This window comes from Lepisosteus oculatus, chromosome 9, assembly GCF_040954835.1.
Source record: "Lepisosteus oculatus isolate fLepOcu1 chromosome 9, fLepOcu1.hap2, whole genome shotgun sequence".
NCBI lineage: Eukaryota > Metazoa > Chordata > Actinopteri > Semionotiformes > Lepisosteidae > Lepisosteus > Lepisosteus oculatus.
Window position 1 is genome coordinate 44,300,952 of NC_090704.1, and position 21,333 is coordinate 44,322,284.

Here is a 21,333-nt window from a genome sequence, read left to right on the forward strand (position 1 = left end):
TGGTCTTTGTTTTTAATCCTCATCTATGTGTGCCAAGGTGGAAATATGCTCTGCATGCAAGATCTATTATTCACACATTTTTCCACCCATGCCAAAGAGTTACAGTGGCATAAAATTACACTGTGCCTTCTTACATTATGATTTTTTTTGCTAAGTGATTAATTTCCCTTCTTTTTCACTTCAGTTCAATTCAGCGGAGTTATTTAGCCGTGATGAACAGCCTGCTGTGGTCCGTACCACATCCTCCAAATGGGGCTGAAATACAAGAGCAGACTGTAAAAACTCCTTAAAGCAGCACAGTTGTGGAACAGCGATGCATTAAACAAATGATTTCTGAGTGGACTAGCTCAGGTTTGACACAGCACATCATATTCTTTCCATTTTTACAATCTGCCATGTTTATGCATTTCTGTACACAGCTCTGAACACAGTCTCGCAGACCTGAAGTGTGTGTAGGCTAAGAGGAACAAGGTCAGCAGTTTCTTGTTGCCCTGTGCTTTAAATCACAGTGAGAACAGGCAGTGTCATATAGGCCTGAAGGCTTGAAAAGCACAGTTTAATCTGATTACCACCTCTCATTGACATCTGAATCGTACACCTGCTGGAAATCAGCATGTAATTAGCTCCAATCTGCCCTTTTTATTTGTAAATAAGCCCTCTAATAGCACAGTTAGGTTTCTGTTAAACGTAGTGGAGCACATCGTCTTTGATTAGAACAGCTTGTTTTTTTTTACAAACCTGTCACCTTTTTCACATTCATATCCTATCGAGCGTAATTCCTTATAACATTAAGGCATTAGAAACTTACAGTGAAGGGGAAACCATCCATCCCTATATAGCCTGCTGGATTAGGTTGGGATAGGATTTCTGTCTCATAAATAGGGATCTATGGTTAGGCTCTAAACTGAAGTCATTTACCTCAGCCTGTTAGGGCAGTAACTGCAGAACACTGTCAGCCACACACACAGTGATGATGATGATGCACGCACATCATATATATATAAGCAAAAAAATAATTTGTATGGTAGTGCATTAAATTTTCATTATGGTGACAAGTTGCTTGAAACCCTATTAATACCCAGAACAGGGAATTTTGTGCGATGCCCCAATAATACATCTATCAATGTTAATGATTAATGTCGCTTGGAAAGAATAAAGCATTGCACACAGTTTTAAAGAAACTCATCTTTTCAAGTTGCCATTTCATATTAATAGCTATATAAATCAACATCACGTTGTAAGTGCCCGTGTCGTAAGGCAGGAGAAGGCAAGGCTGTATCCGCTGAAACGGACAAAATCTGTGGTGTGAAGGAAAGAGAACAATCTCTTAGCTGTTTTCGCTTTCCCAGAAGCACTTTTTCATCCCGCTGGAGATAATGCTTTCTTTTTTCAATATTTATGTTTTTATAATCAATGCATTAAAAGTCTGGCTGGGGTTAAGCTGGGTGTCTTTAAAACTTAAATGAGTTTCACAGTCATTTCCAGTGTGTTACTCAGTTTTAATGCGGTTGTTGTGTGAAGGTATTAAAATCAAGGGGAGGCAATGGCGAATGTAGCACTATTGCTTCCCAAGAACTGAGTATTTCCAAACTCCTTTTAATATATATATATATTTATGATGTATATAAATTGTATACTGAGAGAGGGGGCGTGTGAAAGACAGGGGAAAGTCTTAGTTTGCTCACAGCGGAGGAGACAGTTTAGTCTTGCTCTTGAAGAAGAATGGTCCACTTTCCTCCCAGCTGTAAAGGAGGCGTGTCCCACGCGGTCACTGTCCCGTGCCCCTGTGGCGGGCCAGGTTGGGACTGACCAGTGATTGGTCAGCTCATGCCTGGCCATGTGTTTGTGTTGAAGTGCCCTCGCTGAGCCAATGGGTGCAGAAGCGCCCAGCTTGTCATCATGCAGGTGTACCGTTTCTCCCTTCCCCGCTGGTGCAGTGATGTTATTGTGGGGTAGCCGCATGTCACAATACCCAGTGGTTTAGGAACATGCAAAACCATGTGTTCCTGCTGGATTCCTTCATTTGTTTTCTGGGTTTCAGGTTATTTTCTAAATTCTCATAGTCACATGCCCTCTTTCTACCCTTTAAACTTGCCAATGTTGCCCATCCAGCTGCCAGCTGAGATGGAGGAACTCCAGCATCAGGAGACAGATAATGAAGTGTGTGAAGTCCGTGTGTGCTACTGATCTTCCTCGCGAGTCTTGGGAGGTGTGGATAGAACATCATGCTGCAATCACTCTCATTTCATTGCCATAGAAAAATAAAAGGCTCAATAGCCTCGATTCTATTCTTAGTCCCAAATCAAATATTGTGTTTGCAACCTGAAACAGATTGAAACAGCACCCACTGGCTCAGCGGGGGGAGCGTCAACTCAAACACATGGCCAGGCATGAGGTGACCAATCACCGATCAATCCCAACCTGTTGGCACAACTACCTCTTATTGCTCAGAGTGTTCCTTAAGGGTTTGCGCTTACAAAAATAATGAAGACTAACTGGAACGGCTAACTTTCTTTCTGCCTTCCCCCTAGCCTAGCAGAAACAGACGCCCAAAAAACAGCCTGTACAGTCGCATCAGAAGGCAGATACTGCTGGGAAAGTCAACTGCACACTTAAAACAAGATATGAGATGAGTGCAGTATTATGCAAAGTAAATCACTGGGGCTAAATATGAAACTTATGCATGATTAAAACTTAAAACAGGTTGCAAGATGTGTACAGTGGCATGAAGAGATGGTTGATAGGATTAAATATGAAATACTGGGGTGGCTGACTTTGGCTACCAGTCTTAATCCTAGCACACCCGTCCTCACAGAAACAGACTATAGCTCATACGGTCCTTCAGGACTTGCAAGGCTCTGCCTTTCTCTGGTAAAAAACAGACACCCTGTGGCCAAATCTGGGGTGAATTGTGCCAAAGTGCCTAAGTCACGCATCAAAATGCTCAGTTAAGAAGAATGTAATATGTTTCATTTTAGTTTAGGCTAGGTTAATTGAGAAAATACATTAAACATAAGACAAGACTTCTTGCCAGTCAAGCAGAAATGACATTGTGTGATGGCAGTTTAAACTGTGAAACATCAATAGACATCCTACCAAAGAGATGGGGATCTGGGGTCCAGGTCGTCTCCAGGTGGACATCACTAGTCACTACACACCTGACTGCCGTTCTTTTGCAGTATCATAGTAAAGTGGGAAGAGGAAAGCGTGTCAGAGGTCTCTCCTCACTGTGGTGCATTAAAATGCTCTCTGAAATCTGCAAGAATGAGCTTCCTGGAGAGCGGGGGAGCAGCCTCTGGTCCGGGGAGCCCGGAGTTGAAATCGTGTTTGAGAGTTCAGCACCAGGGTGGTGTTGCTGGAACACTGAGCTGTCTTCCATTGTCTCCCTAGAGCCCTGAAGTTCTGTGGACCCGGCGGACCTCCCCATGTGAAGCTCATCATTGAATGGGAGCATAAAATCAAAGAGTGGTGAGCCAGCAGCTTTCTGTGCACCACACCAGTACGGTCCAACTGCTCACTATCATTCCAGTGTATCTATTATTCCAGATAGTGATAGATCACTGGTAGATCATGTGCTGGTTCAGCATGTCTGCATTATGTGCGCAGAATAATGCTTATCAGCAAAACATAAATTAACCACGGTAAAGTGTAATAGAATGAGTGAGGAATGTTTGTTACTTTAAGCTCTGCTTTAATGGATGAGGGTCCAGCATATTATCAGACTCCAAAAGGCAGTGCATTGACAGCACTTAGCCCCAGCCCATGACCTTTCAGGGAAACCAAACAAATACATTTAAGTCACCCCTCAGACAGATCAAGTGAATTTACACTGCAAATGTGCTCTATTCAGTTAATCAGTTCAAATGGTTAACACACCCTGAGGTCCCAGGATGGCCCAGTTGGTCTGCGCACATTGATGATGTCACAAAGCCCCAGGATTCCATTCCCATCGACATCTGTCGATGGCAAGTTGGCATCTCCTCTCATTTAAGCTCCTAAACCAAAGCAGGTTAGGGCAGCTGATCTCAAGAGTAACAAATACACCCCTACAATAAAAAATAAACAGTATTCAGGACAAGAGAAGGTCCTCATTTTCATCTTACATTGACCAGTGATTACAGTAAGTGAGCCCATATGCACCTGTTCTTGCATGTCTGGGTGACTGTATGTAACATAACACTTATGTGCATGACTGTCGGCCCTCAGCTTGTTTGGCAACATCCAGGAGGAGGTGGTTCAGGATGCAGAGAGCGTCAGGACTCAGCAGCAGCAGCACCTGCAGCAGCACAGCTGCACTCTGGACGAGTGCTTCCAGCTCTACACCAAAGAGGAACAGGTAACCCTGCCGTCTCCGGCCCTGGCTCCTCATGCCCGCGTCTCTCTGCCTCCCCCTCGGCTCTTCCCACCCTGCGCTGACTGAGATGCGACATGACGATCAAATTCTGGTTCGTGAACACCGAACACACTGGATCACAAATCTCTGAAATATTAAAATAGCCCCAGGAGCAGGATTTTGCAGTCGGCTACACTCCGGTGCGTCATTAGAGCTGTTTGTTTTCTGGAGAAGATTGATAGCCAGGGATAGTGCAAGGGACAGAGGCACACAGGAACTGACTGACTGCGATGGGTTGATTGGTCTCCCTTCTTTGAGCCTCCTCTGACCTCGTTCCTCACCTGCATTCTCTAACAAGACTTGCTGATTCTCCTGGCATAGGTACATTTTGTAAAATCCTCAGGGCGTTGTTTATAAAACAAAAATTAAATAGCTGAGTGTACAGCGGTTCATTAAATTGTATCCTGAGGCTCAACCTATTATTCAGCGTATTACTGTAGTGGCACTTAAGGAAGTCTGTTTTTTTTTTCCTTTTTTTCTTCTTTTGGATTGAAAAGCACTCGGAAGAAAGCCCTCACAAGTAAACACGTCTGCAAAGCTTTTCCTGATTGTATTTTATTTGGCGTTGTACAGTAGCATTCCCCAAATTGAATTTAGGATTTAAGCTGTCACTGAAAAGGACAGGAAAAAGGGTTTCAGGATGTAAGAGCAGAAGGATTGCCACAGGTTTAACAAAAGAGTTTTTTCACTTTTTGCATGTGGTGTTTTTAGTAACTCAATTCAGATTGTTCTTCAAAACCCCTGTCAGCTCAGTATGCACACTCATGCTCTCTCAGTATGCACAACATGACTCACCGTTATGCTTCCTCATCCCTAACTTCCTTCCATTTGATTTCCAAAGATACCCCTCTGGCCTTACGATCTGCCTGGCGACTGAAGTTAAGATTCCCCTTCTCTTCTTTCGTACGTTCAGGCTCAAACACATTACGTAAAATTTGTCACCCTTCTCATCCTCCTCCCCTCTCCTGCTGTCGTCTGGGATCCGGAGGAAATTGAATCAGCCCAGCACCGCTACAGAATTAAGGTGCAATCCCATTTCACAAGGCTCTGGATGCAGCAGAGGCTTGGTGACACAACAAGAGATAAATGAGTTCAATTTCATGGATTTCAAATGTCACACAGCAGTGCTTCTTTGTTGGCTGTCTAAGCACAAGTGCATTTGGTTTTTACAAGATATTCCTTTTAGCAGCTTCCCAGCAGTGACAGGGCTGCCATGCGAAACATGATCGTCCTTATAGAAACCGTGAAAGTACCTCTGTTTATTTAAAGGTGATCTTTGATACTTTTTTAACTTAATTTTTATTATGGAACAAGTAATAGGTTTATTCCCTGCTGAAAAGAGGAGAGAGAAAACGCAACGTTGTGGCTGTGAAGCCTTCTTCAGGTGAATACAGGAGTGGAAAAAGGTGAATCATTGACACCTGAGGAAGCTCCACAGCTGAAACGTTGCATCTTCTTCTTTTCCTTTCAGCAGGGAATAAAGCTTTACCCGTTCCTCTGCAGACTGCGCGTGCTGGCGGAGCTCCCTCCTCTCCTGGGGGTTCCTCCGGAGGGCGCCCTAATCCCCCTGTCTTGTCCGCTCTCCCCTCCTCCCCCCCAGCTGGCGCCGGACGATGCCTGGAAGTGCCCGCACTGCAAGAAGCTGCAGCAGGGCATGGTCAAGCTGAGCCTCTGGACGCTGCCCGACATCCTCATCCTGCACCTGAAGCGCTTCCGGCAGGTGGGCGAGCGGCGCAACAAGCTGTCCACACTGGTGCGCTTCCCCCTGGCCGGCCTGGATATGGCACCGCACCTGGTCAAGAGGAGCCTCAGCCCCTGGCCCGCCTGGAAGCAGCCCCACCCCCCCAGCGGCGGCCAGCAGGCGGACGTCCTGTACGACCTGTACGCCGTCTGCAACCACCATGGAGGAATGCATGGGGGCCACTACACAGGTATCGGTGACGTCACTGTCCTAATCCTAGCACTTCTTGTCAGACATTCTGCCAAACAGGTCCCCACGAACTGGCAGCCTCTGTCACTCCTCCACACTGCTGGTTCTCTTGATCAGAGCATCTTGGCTTGAGAAGAATCCAGCATGTGCTACAGTACGTCTTGCTTGGTGAAGAGTGCCCCCATGTGCTCAGGGAAGAAGTTATGACTGGCGGATTGGAAATCTCTCCTGAGTCGATCTGACAGAAACCGCAAGTCAGTGATGTTTAAACGAAATTAGGGATCTGTCTCTGTGCAGGTTATTCCAATACACAGCCTGCAATTTGGTAAATCTCTCACCCTACAAAAGCGACACTGGATTTTCAGGATATTCCCGAGAGTTTTATTCAGATACGCATATATTCACGTGCACATACCGAGTCATTGCTTTTCCGGTGTAGAAAAATGGTTTTAACGAGAGGCAAAGGTTTGAAAAAGAATCAAGCGTGTACTATGTATTGCATGGTGAATAGTGCCCTCAAGTGTTCAAGAAAGATAGAGGAAGTTATAACTAGCAGATTGGAAAGTCGACAGCGAGTCACTGGGTTTAAAATGAATTGCCCTGGTTTATATGCTGGTTGCATATGTCAGGGGGATTCTGTGCCTGTTCTGCTTCCAGATTCGAACCAGAAAATAACATCATTTAAAAATGAGTAGCTCAGCGGCTGCATGTGAAATACCTGCACAGAAATTATTTTCTTGTGCTTAAAATATTTGGAGTCCTTTTTGCAGCAGGTTGAAAACAAGAAGCCCACAGTTCCAGCGTCGCAGATGTGAGTCCTCCCTGATGAGGTGCGTCACGGTGTTTAACTGCGTGTCCCTGTGCAGCACACTGCAGGAACTCGGTAGACGGGCAGTGGTACAGTTACGATGACAGCAGCGTGGACCTGGTTCCAGAGGAGGAGATCTGTACGAGGGGAGCCTACATCCTCTTCTACCAGAGACGGAACGCCATTCCTCCCTGGTCAGCCAGCAGCTCTGTGAAAGGTGGGCCTGGGGAGAGGCTGTGGTGGTCCGGCAGCGTCTCGGCCCCACTGCTTCAAGGGCTTGGGCTCAGCAGTGGGCCGGAGGGTCATTGTTTCCTTCCTTGTGAGGGGACCAATTCTGCACTCCCTCATCCTTACTGCCTTGTGTTATCAGAAGCATCTGCGGCTAGTGAGGACCCCTGTGGGACCCTCAGACTCGCACTCTTTCACCTGCAAACGCCCTTTTAAAGTCAACAGGTCTGTGGAACCTCAAGGAGCACTTCCACTTTCATCAACAATTCACCTTCAGCTGGGACTTTCAAATCGTGTTCCAGAACGTTAATATTAATGTTGTACATTAATGTAGTCTTAATTGAATTGCTTTCTAATCCAATAGTTTTCTTTCAATAAATTTGCGTTTTAGCATTTTTCCATCTGTAAATCAGTTTGGTGTGCAAAGTGCTATATACTGATATTTATAATGACTTTATACATGGACATCCACAGGGCTAAACACACCACTATTCACGTTCATGTGTTTCAGTTGATCTCTAGAGCCCTTCAGACTGTCTGTTGTAAACAAGCAGTGCACTGCAGCCTCAAGAGTCGGGTAATGAAAACCGTTATGTGCATTTGCTACCGAGCTGCAGGGTGATCTCCTGTAGGTTCAACGTAGCAGCCAGCCTCTCCACCATCGACCTGTCTCTCTATCGATCAGCTGGAGACTTGGCTTACCTGGAGACAGGTTGTGACCGTGCCCGTTGCAGGTGTTTTTCGAGATCGACACTCGGAGCCTCTCGAGTCTCTTGCCTTTCCTTTGCTCCTGATGCCTGATACCTCCGTAAGGTGCACTAGACACATGTGGCACACTGCGCCTCGTTGCAGTGGAGTTGGCGGATCAGTAAGGTGTCTGTGATGGAGGCGGGACATTCTCCAGCGTGGGCTGATGGTCCTCTTCCCTCACTCTGATCACTCTGTCCGCAGGCTCCACCAGTTCTTCCATGTCTGAGCACTGGCTAGTCCGCCTGACGGAAGACAGCAAGAGGGGGAGCCTGGTGTCCAGGGCCTCCACAAACTGCGTGTCCCCCGGGCCCGACTCCCCGGAGTCCCCCGTCTTTGAGGATGAGCCCTTGAAGGACGAGAGAGGTGAGAGGAGTTCGGTGTCCGAAGATGCATCGCGCTTTCTGTCCCCTGCTAGTGCACGGTGTCAGAAACACAGTGACAGCTTAAAAAACTGGGAAGGAACATTTTGCGTTGTGCCAGAACAAGGGCACGAGACCCATCTACGAGCAATTTGCACACGATTGTTCCCTTGTGTTGCAGGAGGCTTCGACAGCAGGCCGCTGGTCCGTGGGGTTCAGGGCAGGAGTGTCAGCATGAGGACGCCCACGAAAACCAAGGAGGGCGTCGGCAAAGTCCTGCCCCTGCGCTGGTCTTTTGGGTCCAAGGACCGACACAAGCCAGCGCCCGGGGAGCTGGTGGAGTACCTGGAGTCGGGGCGCCGCCCGCGATGCACGAAAGACTCCATCGTGCCCTTGATGACCGTCCCCGCAGACGGGAGCGGGACACCGACCAGGGGTCGGCAGCCGGCCCCTGCCAGCCCCCCCAGCAGGGTGGGCTGCATCGGGAGGCCGAACGGGGGCCCCCCGGACTCTGCCAAGGTGCCAGAAGGCCAGTCCAGGCAGTCCTCCGCTGGCGACAGGGGCGGCACCCTGAGCAGGGGCAGCAAGCAGAAGGATGAGGGCACCCTGACCAGGAGGTCTTCCCGGAAGACCAAGCAGGATGCCGCGGGTAGGCCGGAGGAGGCCCCGCCCAGCCGGGGAGGGAGGGGCTCCAGCGGGGGGGGGCCACCCACACCCACGCCGAGCTCCGCCCCCCCGCAGGGCTGGGACACCACGCTGAAGAGGAGCAAGGGCTCGGCCGGGGCGGGCGGGGAGGAGGAGCAGCAGCAGCCCCTCGCCGGGGAGGACAAGGCGAGGAGGAGCGAGGATGCCAGGAGCCACGAGGGAGGCAGGTTCTCCTTCCTCAAGGCCGGCTTCCTCAAGAAGGACTCCAGGAAGCTCCGGGAGACGGATGCGTGCAGGGGCAGCGCGACGGCCATCAGCTCCTCCCGGCTGTCCCTCTCCAACGGGGCGCTCAACGGCGGGGCCGAGGGGAGGGTGGGCGACGGGAGGCACGGCCGCTCGGCCGCGGACATCAAGCGCTCCCAGAGCTCCTCCAACATCCAGAGCAAGGCGGAGCTGACGCTGAGGAGGACGGCCTCCCTCCACAAGAGCAGCCTGGCCGCCCCTCAGCCCCGCGGCCAGGCCTCCGACCGGCCTTCCTGCGCCACCCTGCAGAGGACGCGCTACAGCACCACGTCCCTGGGCCGGAAGAAGTCCGTGCCCGAGTCGAGCTTCTGACGGAGCCGCGAGCGGGAAGTGACCTCACAGCACCTGCAGCTCAAGCAATAGCCCTTCGTGTCCTTCCTCCAGAGGGGCACCGGCGTGTGAAGGAAACCAGCGGATGACCCCCAGCTGAGGTCAACAGCCCCCCCGTGGGTCCCCCTGAATTCATCTAGCAAGGACCGCTGTGGTAATATCACCCCCATTTATGGTCTGAGAAGGGGCTGTACCGATACGGGGGGGGGCCCGACTGAGTAAAACACATGTACTGTATTAGGAGTTTTTCTTTTAAATTTTCTAAACACTTTCTGTTTTTGAGGGGGGTTTTGTTGATGACACCTAAAAGTAAGTGCCTCTGTAATTGATTTACTGTTGAGATGAATTTTTGGGATCCAATTGTACAGTCGAAACACTTTCTACACCATGTTTAATTCATAATCCTATAACACGCTTGCACATCTTTTAATATTACAGGTTAATAACAGCCAAAAGGCATTACCTTTTTTTTGTTAAAACATTTTCAGACATTTAAGAAATCTATGCATACATTTAGAGTAAAACAGATGAAAGATTATGTCAGTTTTATTTATATTTTTTGTATTGCACCCAATGGAGCAAATTGCTCACTGGATTATTTGTAAATACATATGATTTAAAAAATACATATCAGTCAGTAATAGTTTAGCTAACCACTTCAAGAAGAGACAAGCTTTATGAATAATTAACAGTTTTGTGCTTGCATTGCAAAATAGCTGCTAGATTTTAAAGCTTTTAATGTCTAAATAATGGAGAGAATGGTAATGGGTTTTTTTAACTTTCTTGCACTTTCTGTCAAGTCGACTGCACCAGTATGTTAATGTTCAATGTGACAATCTTGAATTGACTGAGAAAAATGATGGGCCTTTTATAAACATGCCTCTTGTAGTTACACATTTAAATTTATTTCACTTCAAGCCATCTGAGTCAACCAGACATTATAGTCATTGCAACAATTGGAGGATGTTTTTTGTGCTGACGAGCACAAGGGGAGTGAGTCTTCCTTCTTGTCTGTCCAGCAGAGAGTGTTTGGGGGATCTCTTCCTCTGTCACTGAATAACCGCTTAGAAACAAGCATTGCTAATTAGAAATGCTTTTTGTTCTTTCTCAGGGAGGGTGCGTCTTGTCAATAGATCCCATACAACCTTGAGCCAGTTCAACATTAAACCTTTCCTGAGTGTGGAATGAGAACTGCCCCAAGGACACCTGTAAAATGTGCATTGCCTCTGGCGTCTACGTGGTGGTGTTTTTTACAATGGCGTCTTTGGTGGAAGGCAGCACATTGGTGCAGTAGTGAGCATTGCTGCTTCACAGTGCTGAGGCTCTGGGCTCAGTCCTGCACCTGGGATGCTACAGTGTCTGTGTGGCGTTTGTAGGTTCTCCCTGTGTTCATGTGGGTTTCCTACAGGTGGTCCGATTTCCTCCCACAGTGGCCCTGGTGTGAGTGTGTGTGTCTGTGTGTCTGTGTGTGTGCCCAGCAGTGGACTGGCATCTCGTCCAGCGTGTACCCTGCCATGCGCCAGGTGCTCCCCAGTGACCCTGAATTGGATCAGGCAGTTAGAAAATGGATGGAAGGGTGGATTTGGTGGTCAAAGAGCTGACCTCATAGCCTTTAAATTTGGGATGTGGCCTACATAACCCCAGAATAGCTCCGCTTGCCATTCAAAGAGGATTCTTTGTGGCCTATAAGGAACCAGACAAAATACCATCTTGAAAGTGTCCTCAGGCAATGGTAACAGGGCCTTTGGGGCATCTGAATGTATTTGTCCGGTGGCTGGCAAACTGAAGATGAGTAGACTGTTAGTCAGTGACACCTTTGTAGATTTTTAGGGGCTGAGCAAAAAAAAGAGGTTGGCCTCCATTTCCAGTAACTACAAGGCTGATGGCGTCGGTACGTCTTGACTTTGGGGAAAAAAGAACAGACGCCATTTAAACAAATCTCTGTGTTTTACTGTTAGAGCAATGTGATAAAAAATGTTTACAACTGGAGTAGGACTGTTAAATCCTTTTTTTATATTTCTGTTGCCCACATGTAGTGAAAAGTGTGTGCGAGTGGTTTCATATTAGAAAAACACAAATACAGTAGTATTGCACTGACACATTTAGCTCAGCTTCATTCAGGGTGAAAATATTGTTTATGGAGTGCTTTAAAAACCCATCAGTGTGAATGGTGTCCCTTGCTTCAACATCCTGGTACCACATTTCTGTATTTCAGCAACATCTCTGTGCTTGTGCTGCACAAAACAGAACCAGCCACTACCACACTATCCTGAATATGGCAAATAGTCATGCTACAAAGGGTTTCGAAAGTAATTTTGTCTTAACTCCATCCACATTTGAGCCCTGAGGTGTATCAATAATTTCATTAACAGATAAAAAAGGATGTGAGATTTATTCATTCTACATAGTGTTCGAATTAGAAATAATAATGAAATAACCTCATTTAAGAAGCCTTTTTAATATAATTTGTCAACCAAAAACATTGAAACCCAGCCCTCAAACCCTCATTCTAGATACTCAGTCCACGGATCAATTAAGTACTGATACCCAAATAATCATGATGAGAACAAGAGACAGGTCATCTTACCCGTTTGGGATTTGGTAGTTTATTGATCCCAGGATCACATCCAGTCTTTTCTGGAATTAATCCAGGGTATCAGTATCAACAACATGGATGGACTGACCGGCCTCCTCTCTATAACCTTACAACTAAGGGAAACTGAATACAACAAAGTCATTTTTTTTCCTTGTTGGAAAAACAAGCCATGCTGATATTTCTTTAACGTGTGCTGCCAGCTTCCCCACCCAAGCAAAACGCATGAAGGAGGTCCAGGTTCCTGTTCTGAAGAGTATGAGGGGAGTAATGGGCAGAGGAGGAGTATTTTGCCTGTCCCAGTAACCTGCCTTCCACAGCCGTTGTTGAGCAAAGCAAAGATATCTGTGATGCCAAAGCACAGGTTGGCAGGAGAGAAGGTTCAAGTGCGTGTTTAAAACCGAGAGCAGGTGTAACCGTTTAAAAATCTCTTGAGCCAGTTCTGAGCAGCACAAGATGGATTGAATGCAAGAGAAAGTCCTTCCCCCTTAATAGAGGGTAGACAACCATGCTTGGAGGATACTTGAATATGCAAGAAAAGGTTTCTAATGCTTGAGGTGATCAAATATGTACCACACTTACTTCAGAACTCTAAGAAGTGTTCAGTTTTATTATTCATTGAAATAAGTTCCCAAATGCAGTATGTAATTTCTCCAAAAAACAAATGCATTGCCGGATCATTAAAAGCTTACAAAATTTAATTTTAATCATTAATAATAAAACAGTGTAAATTCAGTGTTCTGTAATTTGTAATAATGTTTTTATTGTTCATAAACACTACCCTAGTTCCAACAGCAATAACCGTTTCTGTCTCGATCAGTATTTTCGGAACACACGCTGATGTAATTTCAGTTTACAACTATGATAGTAGTTACTGTACATGACGTAGTAATGACTGTGTTGTGACATATTGTGTTTGAGGGCAAACATTTAACTGTTTGGTTGATCAGAAAAAAAACTGCCTGGTTTGACTTGACACAACCTTACAATTCCAAACAGAGATAATAAAATCCTAATCTCTAATAGCTTTTAGTAATTAGACCTGTAGCCAGGCACAAGAGTCCAGGTTTAAAGAGAACTCTAAAACAAACATACAAATTCGGAACAATACTGTGCTGCTGTTTGCAAATGTACAAGATCCCAATTTGCTCGTAACATTAGCAAGTTAAATTTAATGTGAAGTTAAAATGTTTTTTGTAACATGCTGACTCCATACAGAAGGTGTTCCAGGCCAGAATCGATTCAAGGCGCCTTGAGCTGTTGTAGGCAGCAGTGTTTCTAGCCATCTTGATAATGGACTCATCTGTTCTGTGTTTAGCAACCTGAAATCAATAGCGGGTCTCTTGTACTGTGCACATAAATGTCATTACAGTCTGTGTGTCTTTGCTGATATTAACAAAGAAGCAGTGAGAATGTAAAATGATCATAGCTGTAGAGTGGCCTTTACTATGAAGTGGTTGTTTTCAGCTTGCTGTCCTGCAGGACCAGTAGAACATGTCCATGTCTGTCTTATTCCAAGAGATAACCATTCGAACTGACTCCTTTATTTTTTTGTTGTTGCATTTTTCTTAAATGGAGTTTACAGAGAAAATGACAAGTGTTCCAAAGCCTGAGTTGTTCAAACACTCTTGTGTGTGTGTGTTTCTGCTACACTCTGCAATTCAAAGCGGTGAGTACCAATCACTATGTTTACCAAAACAAGCACTTGTAAAAAGAGCTACATGAATGAAGGATTTTGTTTTCTGTTCTTTGTGAAATGTGTGGGGTTGAGATGATTTTATATGCAATTTTGTTTTCTAAGGTTTTACATTTTATATACCTTCTTTGTAAATAATTAAAGATCCTTGTGACATAATGCTGACTAGTCGCTGTGGCAGAGTTCTGTTCTGTGTGCTTGGTGTATTAGGGGTTAAGCACAAATATACAGCCCTTGTCCAGTCATTTGTATCGTAAAGGGCAGGTATAAACTGGATCTAGCACACGTATAAAATTCTACTTATAACAAACGTTTGTATCTACCTAAGATGTCCGCTTTACATCATATACTGTTTTATTTTTAATACAGTAAAATAAAACACGTTATTTATCACAGAGTGGGTTCTGACAGTCTTTACTGACTTGCACGCACAGATGAAAAGATTGAGGAAAAGGGCCAACTGATCAAGTGATTGACATTTTCGATGGATAAATCAACAAGAAAGAAAAAACTTTTAACTTCATTTCGCATTTTAATCCCTTTGGGATACCGATTAAACAAGAGGCTCGTCTTGTCTGGAAGATTTTCAGTCTTTGTTCCTCCACAGACCTCTTGGAAACCAGGCTCGCTATCTTTCTCCCACTGAAACACACTCCAAGGCTAAAAGAAACTGAAACAAGCTGATTCTGGAAGTGAGATTACATAACAAAATGAATCCTGAATTCAATTAGCCGTTTCTCCCTGGAGCTGTCTTACAGTTTAATGTTTCTTGAGCTCCAGGCTCTCAGTGGCATTTGAATACAGTGGAGTAGAGTTAAACGCTCGTGTTACCGACCATCCGTCAAATTACCAACGAGATATACTGTACAGATATCCGGAATATGTATGTATATATGACGGAGCTGTCTATAAACAAATCACGTTTCACTGTATTCTGTGCTGTATATAAACTAGGGAATCAGAAAACCATACTTGACGGTACACCGGTACTAGATCACCTTCACACTTTCATCAAATGCAAACCCCCCAAAAAATATGCCGTGCTGCAGTTATACTCATGGTCTTTGGCACAAACCTTAACAATCTTTGGAATCCAATGAAAAAAAGTAGTTAATCACATTTTCAAAAAATGACTGTTCATGACAGTTACACTAAATCCGAAGTCCGTCCAAGCGAAGTGGTCTTGCCCCTTCATTCCCACAATCATCTCAGCCTCTACGCCCCTCTGGTAACAGGAACATGCTGATGTCCAGTCCTGTAATACGGGGCGGAGCTGCGTCAGCACGCGTAGGCCGCAAAGGAACAAGTACATTAACAGGTTTATTCCGTGCTGAAGAGAGAAGAAAGAAAACATAACGTTTCGGCTGTGGAGCCTTCTTCGGGTGTGCGGGTCTGCTCACACCCGGAGAAGGCTCCACAGCCGAAACGTTGTGTTTTCTTTCTTCTCTCCTCAGCATGGAATAAACCTATTACCTGTTCCTCAGCAGTCCTGTAATGCTACGAGGATATTGAGCTGTGCAGTGGTACCGTGTACTAGCTGTACTGTACATGTGTAACTGTAGGGTTCGTGCGATGGTGATTAAGCTCTCTGCCTGTGAGGATGTGAACGGGATGAAGACGGATATTCTTTGTACAGTTTATTTCTGACCACTCACATTGACGCCTGCTGCGTTCTCTCTCTCTCTGCCTTCTCTCTCCCCTTTTTCTCTGGTCACGTTATCCCGTAACCAATCAGAGAACAAAGGTATATTAATGTAAACCTATTTCAGTTTGTAGATAGAGAATCCTGTATAACGGAAGAATATGTTAAATTGCGTAAGTGAATAAAACAGGACACGGGCTTACACTTGTAAAACACTAACACCTAGATTAATGAATTCTTTGAGGGGGTGCAGGGGATCAGTTCATGTTGGGAGAGCTGGAAAAGTATTTCGAGACATCTCTATATTATTATGAATGTCGCACTTCCGCCTTTCCTTGATTATGTGATAAACAGTAGCCTTTTGTTTTTTAAAAGAATTCAAGGTTTTTTTTTCCATAAGTCCATAAAGCAAAGGTTAGAATGTGTTGAAGTGTCCACCACGTACTGTAGAGCTCCGATTTAAAAACGTGCTTCAGAGTCCCCGTGAAATGCAGGCAACTTTTAGAGGTGGTATTAGTTTATTACATAGGTCACAGTCTGTAAAAGTGAAAAAAAAAATAGTAAAGTATGAACATTTAAGAAACAGGTTTTACAAACAGTAAAAACAGAGCATAAGGATAAATGTTTATTTCAATTAATTTAAACGGTATTTGCTTTGAAATCCAAGTACTGAAGTGTGCTTTATCTTGTAACACCGTTGCTGCAACACAGATAACAGAACACTAGATGGCGACATAGAACCATATTTTGCACTAACATTTAGGCAAAGCGTGAACTGTTGCAATTAGATACTTTACTGTCCACAGCTGTTGTCTTTGGCTCCTTCCACAGAAGTACAAAACACACAAGCAAAACATAAGAGTCTTATAAAATCGCAACAACAGTATGATACATAAATAGTTGAATCAATAGTTAGAGGAAGATATTTACATACCTTCCTTGAGCAGTTTTATTGCAGAGGGACAAGGGACTTCTTACAAATGTTTCTATGTGAATCTGGTACTCTGGACCGTCTCCCTGATGGGAGTGTTATGAATTGAGAATGGAGGTGGGTGTGTGGAGTCAGCTATCATGTTCCTGGCCACTCTGAGAACTGTATGATATCAATCGCAGAGCTGGGGCTGCTGTTTCCCAATAATTCTTCTGCCATTTTCACAGTCCTGGACAGTTTGTTTTTTTCTTATCAACCCCACGTTTCCAAGCCAAACTGTCAAATTAAATGCCTGGTACCGAGACCGAAAAATAGCGCCGCTGCAGCGGAGGACAGAAACCGAGGACACTACCTGCCACAGGTAACTGTACGCATGGTTCAGCTAACTTGTTACCTTAGTCCTAATCACAATTAGTTTGACTTTAACATGCTGTATACCCAACATGCTGTGTATGTATTAGAATTTGAAATCGAATAGTTTTGTAAATCAAAATGTATCCGTTATTTAAAAAAACAGCCGTAGAGTCGTACTGAAACTTACACGTCCTGTTACCTCTTGAAGTTCACCTGTGAAGTTTAAACTCTCGAAGTTAAAGGAAACGCAGTTTTAACAAAACGAAACACAAAGGAAGTTTCGAAATGATGTGGCGTCTTCATTGTAAAAAAAAAAAGTAACTCCTATATCTTGACCCGCACGCACCGCTGTTACTTGGGCTGTGGGATCTCCTTCTCAATTTTCTCCTAACAGAAGCGTGGGGAGCCATGATATCTTAACGCAGAATTATAAACGGAAACAAAAGATTAAAGGTGTTTGATGGATACCGGAAGATTATTTTAGATGGAAGCGACGTCCCCATCCCCATCCATGTTGAGCGCCTTGGGGCAAACTTGTTGTGAAAGGAGCTATATAAAAATAAACTGAATTGAACTGAATCCCCTCCAGGACGAATTCTTGCCGTGCCCCAGTTTCGGAAATGGGGTGAAGTGATAGATACTTTATTGATCCCGTGAGGGAAATTGCAGAAAAGTGCAACAAAAGTGCGTTGTACTCAAAGAGCCTGCGTGGACTGCAACTAAATCCTCCTTCCACACTTCTCACAAGGGTGTAACTTGTCATGAGTGGAGACGAACACCCCTCCACAGTATCTGGCGAGAGCTGCAGTGCACAGTGAAATATCGAACAGGACAGCGAATGTGGCCGCTGACGCGTTCTCTGTTAATGGCGACTATCGTCTTTAAGAGTACTGTACCTCGTCGAGACGGTGCGCTAATTACACAAGATTAAGAGAGACTTAAAAACGTGCTGGAGAGCGGTTCTTGAGGACGGGATCTGGTCATCATCCGATAATGGAATTCTTCGTTCATTGCAGTTCCTAGGGGTTTATTATAAATCCAAATTCTTCCCTGTACGTGTAGCTAGGCATCTTGGAACAAATTGCACTTTATTACATTTGTAAGTGGTCTCTGGACGCAATTTTACAGAATAAAAGATAATTTTCTCATTAAAAAAAAACCTTATCGTAATGCTGAGCAATGAAAGTAGCTTCTGAGAGGGGCAAAACGTTTGATAGCTGAATACTAAGGAATGGGAGGGGGGTGTTTGCACATTCACAAGGGGTGGAGAGATGGAAGTAACGTGAAACACTGTTGCTGTAAGCTTTTCAGCAATCAGTGCATCCTCTTTAATGCCTGTTGTTCCAATCTGGCTCCTTTAATCGGTGATAATGGTTATTTCTGTGCTACCAGCTGTTTGACTGATTTGAGCTTTTTAATCCTGTGACTATTTAGTCGATTTCAAACTGTGATGTTTTTTTTTTCTCAGAATGAATATGCGTTAAGGAGTTACAATGAATAGACTGAGAGAAGACTAATAAGTTAATACTAAGTTCTTTAGTCTTCTGTCCAGAGTTTAATTCTGTGACCCTTTCAGCACCCTGTCATTTACCCTGAGATTCCACACAAAATCTCCAAATTGCTGAACGTTTCTGCCTATGAATTCATTCTTTTTTTCAGATTGACCCTAAGAGTATGGCGTCATAAGTGACATTTTCTAACGCTGCACTCTACAATTTCAATCACTCTTGCTGATGTGCACTCTGAAAGCTATACTACTGGTGGACAAAAACTGTGTAATGTATACAAGCCCATGAGAGACAGTACCTATTAAAAAGCAAGCATTTGCAAAGTGACTTTTAATTACTAACAATACATTTCCAAACCGTGCTTGAATCTAAATACAGTCAAGACAAAGGCCACATGATTGTGTTGGGGAAAAATCCTCTTGAGATCATGTAATAGAAATGTAATTACTGTCAAGCATCATTGAATAAGCGCTTACCACTGTGAAAGCTCTTCATTTCAAACCTGCAGTGTATAAATAAATTACTTATGTCTTGTGACCTGCACATTAATATATTGTAACATGGGCAATAAAGACACAAAACAGAGCAATGGAAGCACTCTTTTATTAGTTGAAATAGCATGGTTCCATGATCCTTTAAAAAAAAAACTGTTCTCACCAACCAGCAAAAACAAGACCATTGCAATGTTGAGTGAAGGTGGTGGTCCAGACTAACACAGGCCAGGCAGGTCAGGGTGGGAACCTGAGACCACATAGCAGGATGGGGAAACATGGGACAGGCATGCACTTACACTCATATAACATGGACCCAAATCCCTGTCCCTTCTCCCAAGTCCCAGAGTTAACAATGTCCCTGATAGTTCTCAACTATCCCAAATAGGTTCCCATCTATCCCAGCCTGCTCTCCTGGGGTTGACATCACCAGCCCCATCACTGCCTGATGAGGACGCTACAATATACTGTATATACATAAAATATAACTTTGGACCAAACAATATCTTTCACTTTTTACACAATAACCATAGCGTTTGGTTTTTTTAATGTAAAATGTTGATACTCGGTGTGGTTCTGCTCACATTATCATTGACACAAGGGGAATGGCAAAGTAATGACCCTGCTGTCTAGCTCCCATTTCACAGGACAGGTCAGGATGGAGGGTCACAGAACGAGCTGCTCAAACTCCTTCCTGCCTTTGTGAGGTCGGTCACTGTTTCATTGCTCCTCCCTAATCTTCCTCTCGCTTGTCTGTTCGGCCCATTTTGCAGTACAGCCATAATAATAACAACAATAAAAATTCCTTCCAGTTACTGTATATATCGCTTCTCTGGACACTCCACTTAAAGCGCTGTACAGGTAATGGGGATCCCCTCCACCACCACCAGTGTGCAGCCCCACCCAGATGATGCAACAGCAGCCATAGTGCACCAGTACTCTCCCCACACACCAGCTCTCAGTGGGGGAGAGAGGAGAACAGAGATGCCATGACTGGTAAAGGCCAGGGGGAGATTTGGCCAGGACGCTGGGGTTACACCCCTACTCTTTTAGAGAAACACCCTGGGATTTTTAATGACCACAGAGAGTCAGGACCTTGGTTTTATGTCTCATCCGAAGGACGGCGCCTGTTTACAGTATAGTGTTCCCGTCACTATACTGGGGCATTAGGACCCACATGAGCTGCAGGGTGAGCGCCCCCTACTGGCCCTACTAACACCTCTTCCAGCAGCAACCTTAGTTTTTCCCAGGAGGTCTCCCATCCAGGTACTGGCCAGCTGCTGAGCTTCAGGGGGCTGCCAGAGCAAGGGCTCTATTTTTGCGCCGCCTGTAGTCCTCTACTCTCCGCAGGGGTCTCTGCTAAAGCATCTTGGTTGCCGAGATTTCACTTACTGCTCGAAGTGGGCAACTGTTCAATTCCAAGAGCCTAGTGGGGAGTAATCTTGAATAGCACTACTCAGAGATGGATAATAGAGGAATTATTTCCAACCAGGCAATCCACGTTTAAATACCAACATCTTTATTTTCAGCTTCTAACAAAAAAAAATAAAGCCATCACAGTGTGAAACATGTTATTGTTCCTGCAGCCTGTTGTTTGATTTAAACTGGTCCGTTATTTTTTTTCCTCCTCTTCATTCATTCATGTTGTCTGCAAAGTACTTTGAAATAAATGGAGGGTCAATAAATACTAAGTAAACTGGAGATTTCGCTTTAGCTGTAATCTTTAAAGCTGTTTCTTTTCCTGCTGTATGTATTCCAGGTCTCTCGTCGCAGAGGTATCAAAGCAAAAGCGATTGAGGTCAGGACTGGACCCTGTGGAACAATAAAAGTTCTTCAAAGTAGACATAAGATCTGTTCACACTGCCATGAGTTTATTAAAAATCCACAAAATCTATGTGGTATGAAGTATTGCTCATGAAACACCTAAGATGTAGAGATGTAGAAAAATCACTTTTGTGTCTGCCAAAACGTACCTCAAAGACTATTTAGAAAAATGAACTTGGTTAGGCTAAAAGCAGGCATAAAAGTCTTAAAATAAGGGAGTGAGCCACTAAACAAAAAAGTCGATCTTAACACAAACACCGCACTGGAGGAGTTTGTCTCTAGGGGGGGATGTGTTCCTCTGACAAGCTCAGTAAAGTTGCCCCTTGTCCTGAAATTTTCCGGCATCACCGTCTCTGGGCCTGTAAACTCTTCTTCTCCTTTCCTTTGACAATGAGGCCTTTCCCTGCTAGTAAGGTATGCCTGCATCATGAGCAGAAGGAAGCTTTTGGAAGAATGACCTCGTTTTGTAATAACACCTCCGATCCGTCAGTACTATAAAGCATCTGATTTAAAGCCTGCCTCACGGTTAATGATTAACATTGTCTAGT

The 21,333-nt window shown here is 44.8% G+C and overlaps 1 protein-coding gene across 6 annotated transcripts in view; it reads left to right on the forward strand.

Moving 5' to 3' along the window:
• Positions 1-21,333, forward strand: part of usp43a (ubiquitin specific peptidase 43a) — a 142,834-nt gene that overhangs the window by 114,952 nt on the left and 6,549 nt on the right. For 4 of the 6 annotated variants that reach the window (XR_001479425.2, XR_001479424.2, XR_001479426.2 and 1 more), the window contains exons 10-15: positions 3,391-3,468; positions 4,207-4,336; positions 5,994-6,324; positions 7,190-7,348; positions 8,311-8,472; positions 8,650-9,900. Coding sequence is in view for 1 of the 6 variants with exons in the window: in XM_015356133.2 (XP_015211619.2) it covers positions 3,391-3,468; positions 4,207-4,336; positions 5,994-6,324; positions 7,190-7,348; positions 8,311-8,472; positions 8,650-9,728 (1,939 nt within the window). In the remaining 5 variants the exon portion in view is untranslated. Of the gene's footprint in view, positions 1-3,390; positions 3,469-4,206; positions 4,337-5,993; positions 6,325-7,189; positions 7,349-8,310; positions 8,473-8,649; positions 14,431-20,720; positions 20,855-21,333 lie in introns of those variants that run through there. The other 2 variants (XR_001479430.2, XM_015356133.2) reach the window with 2 other exon arrangements.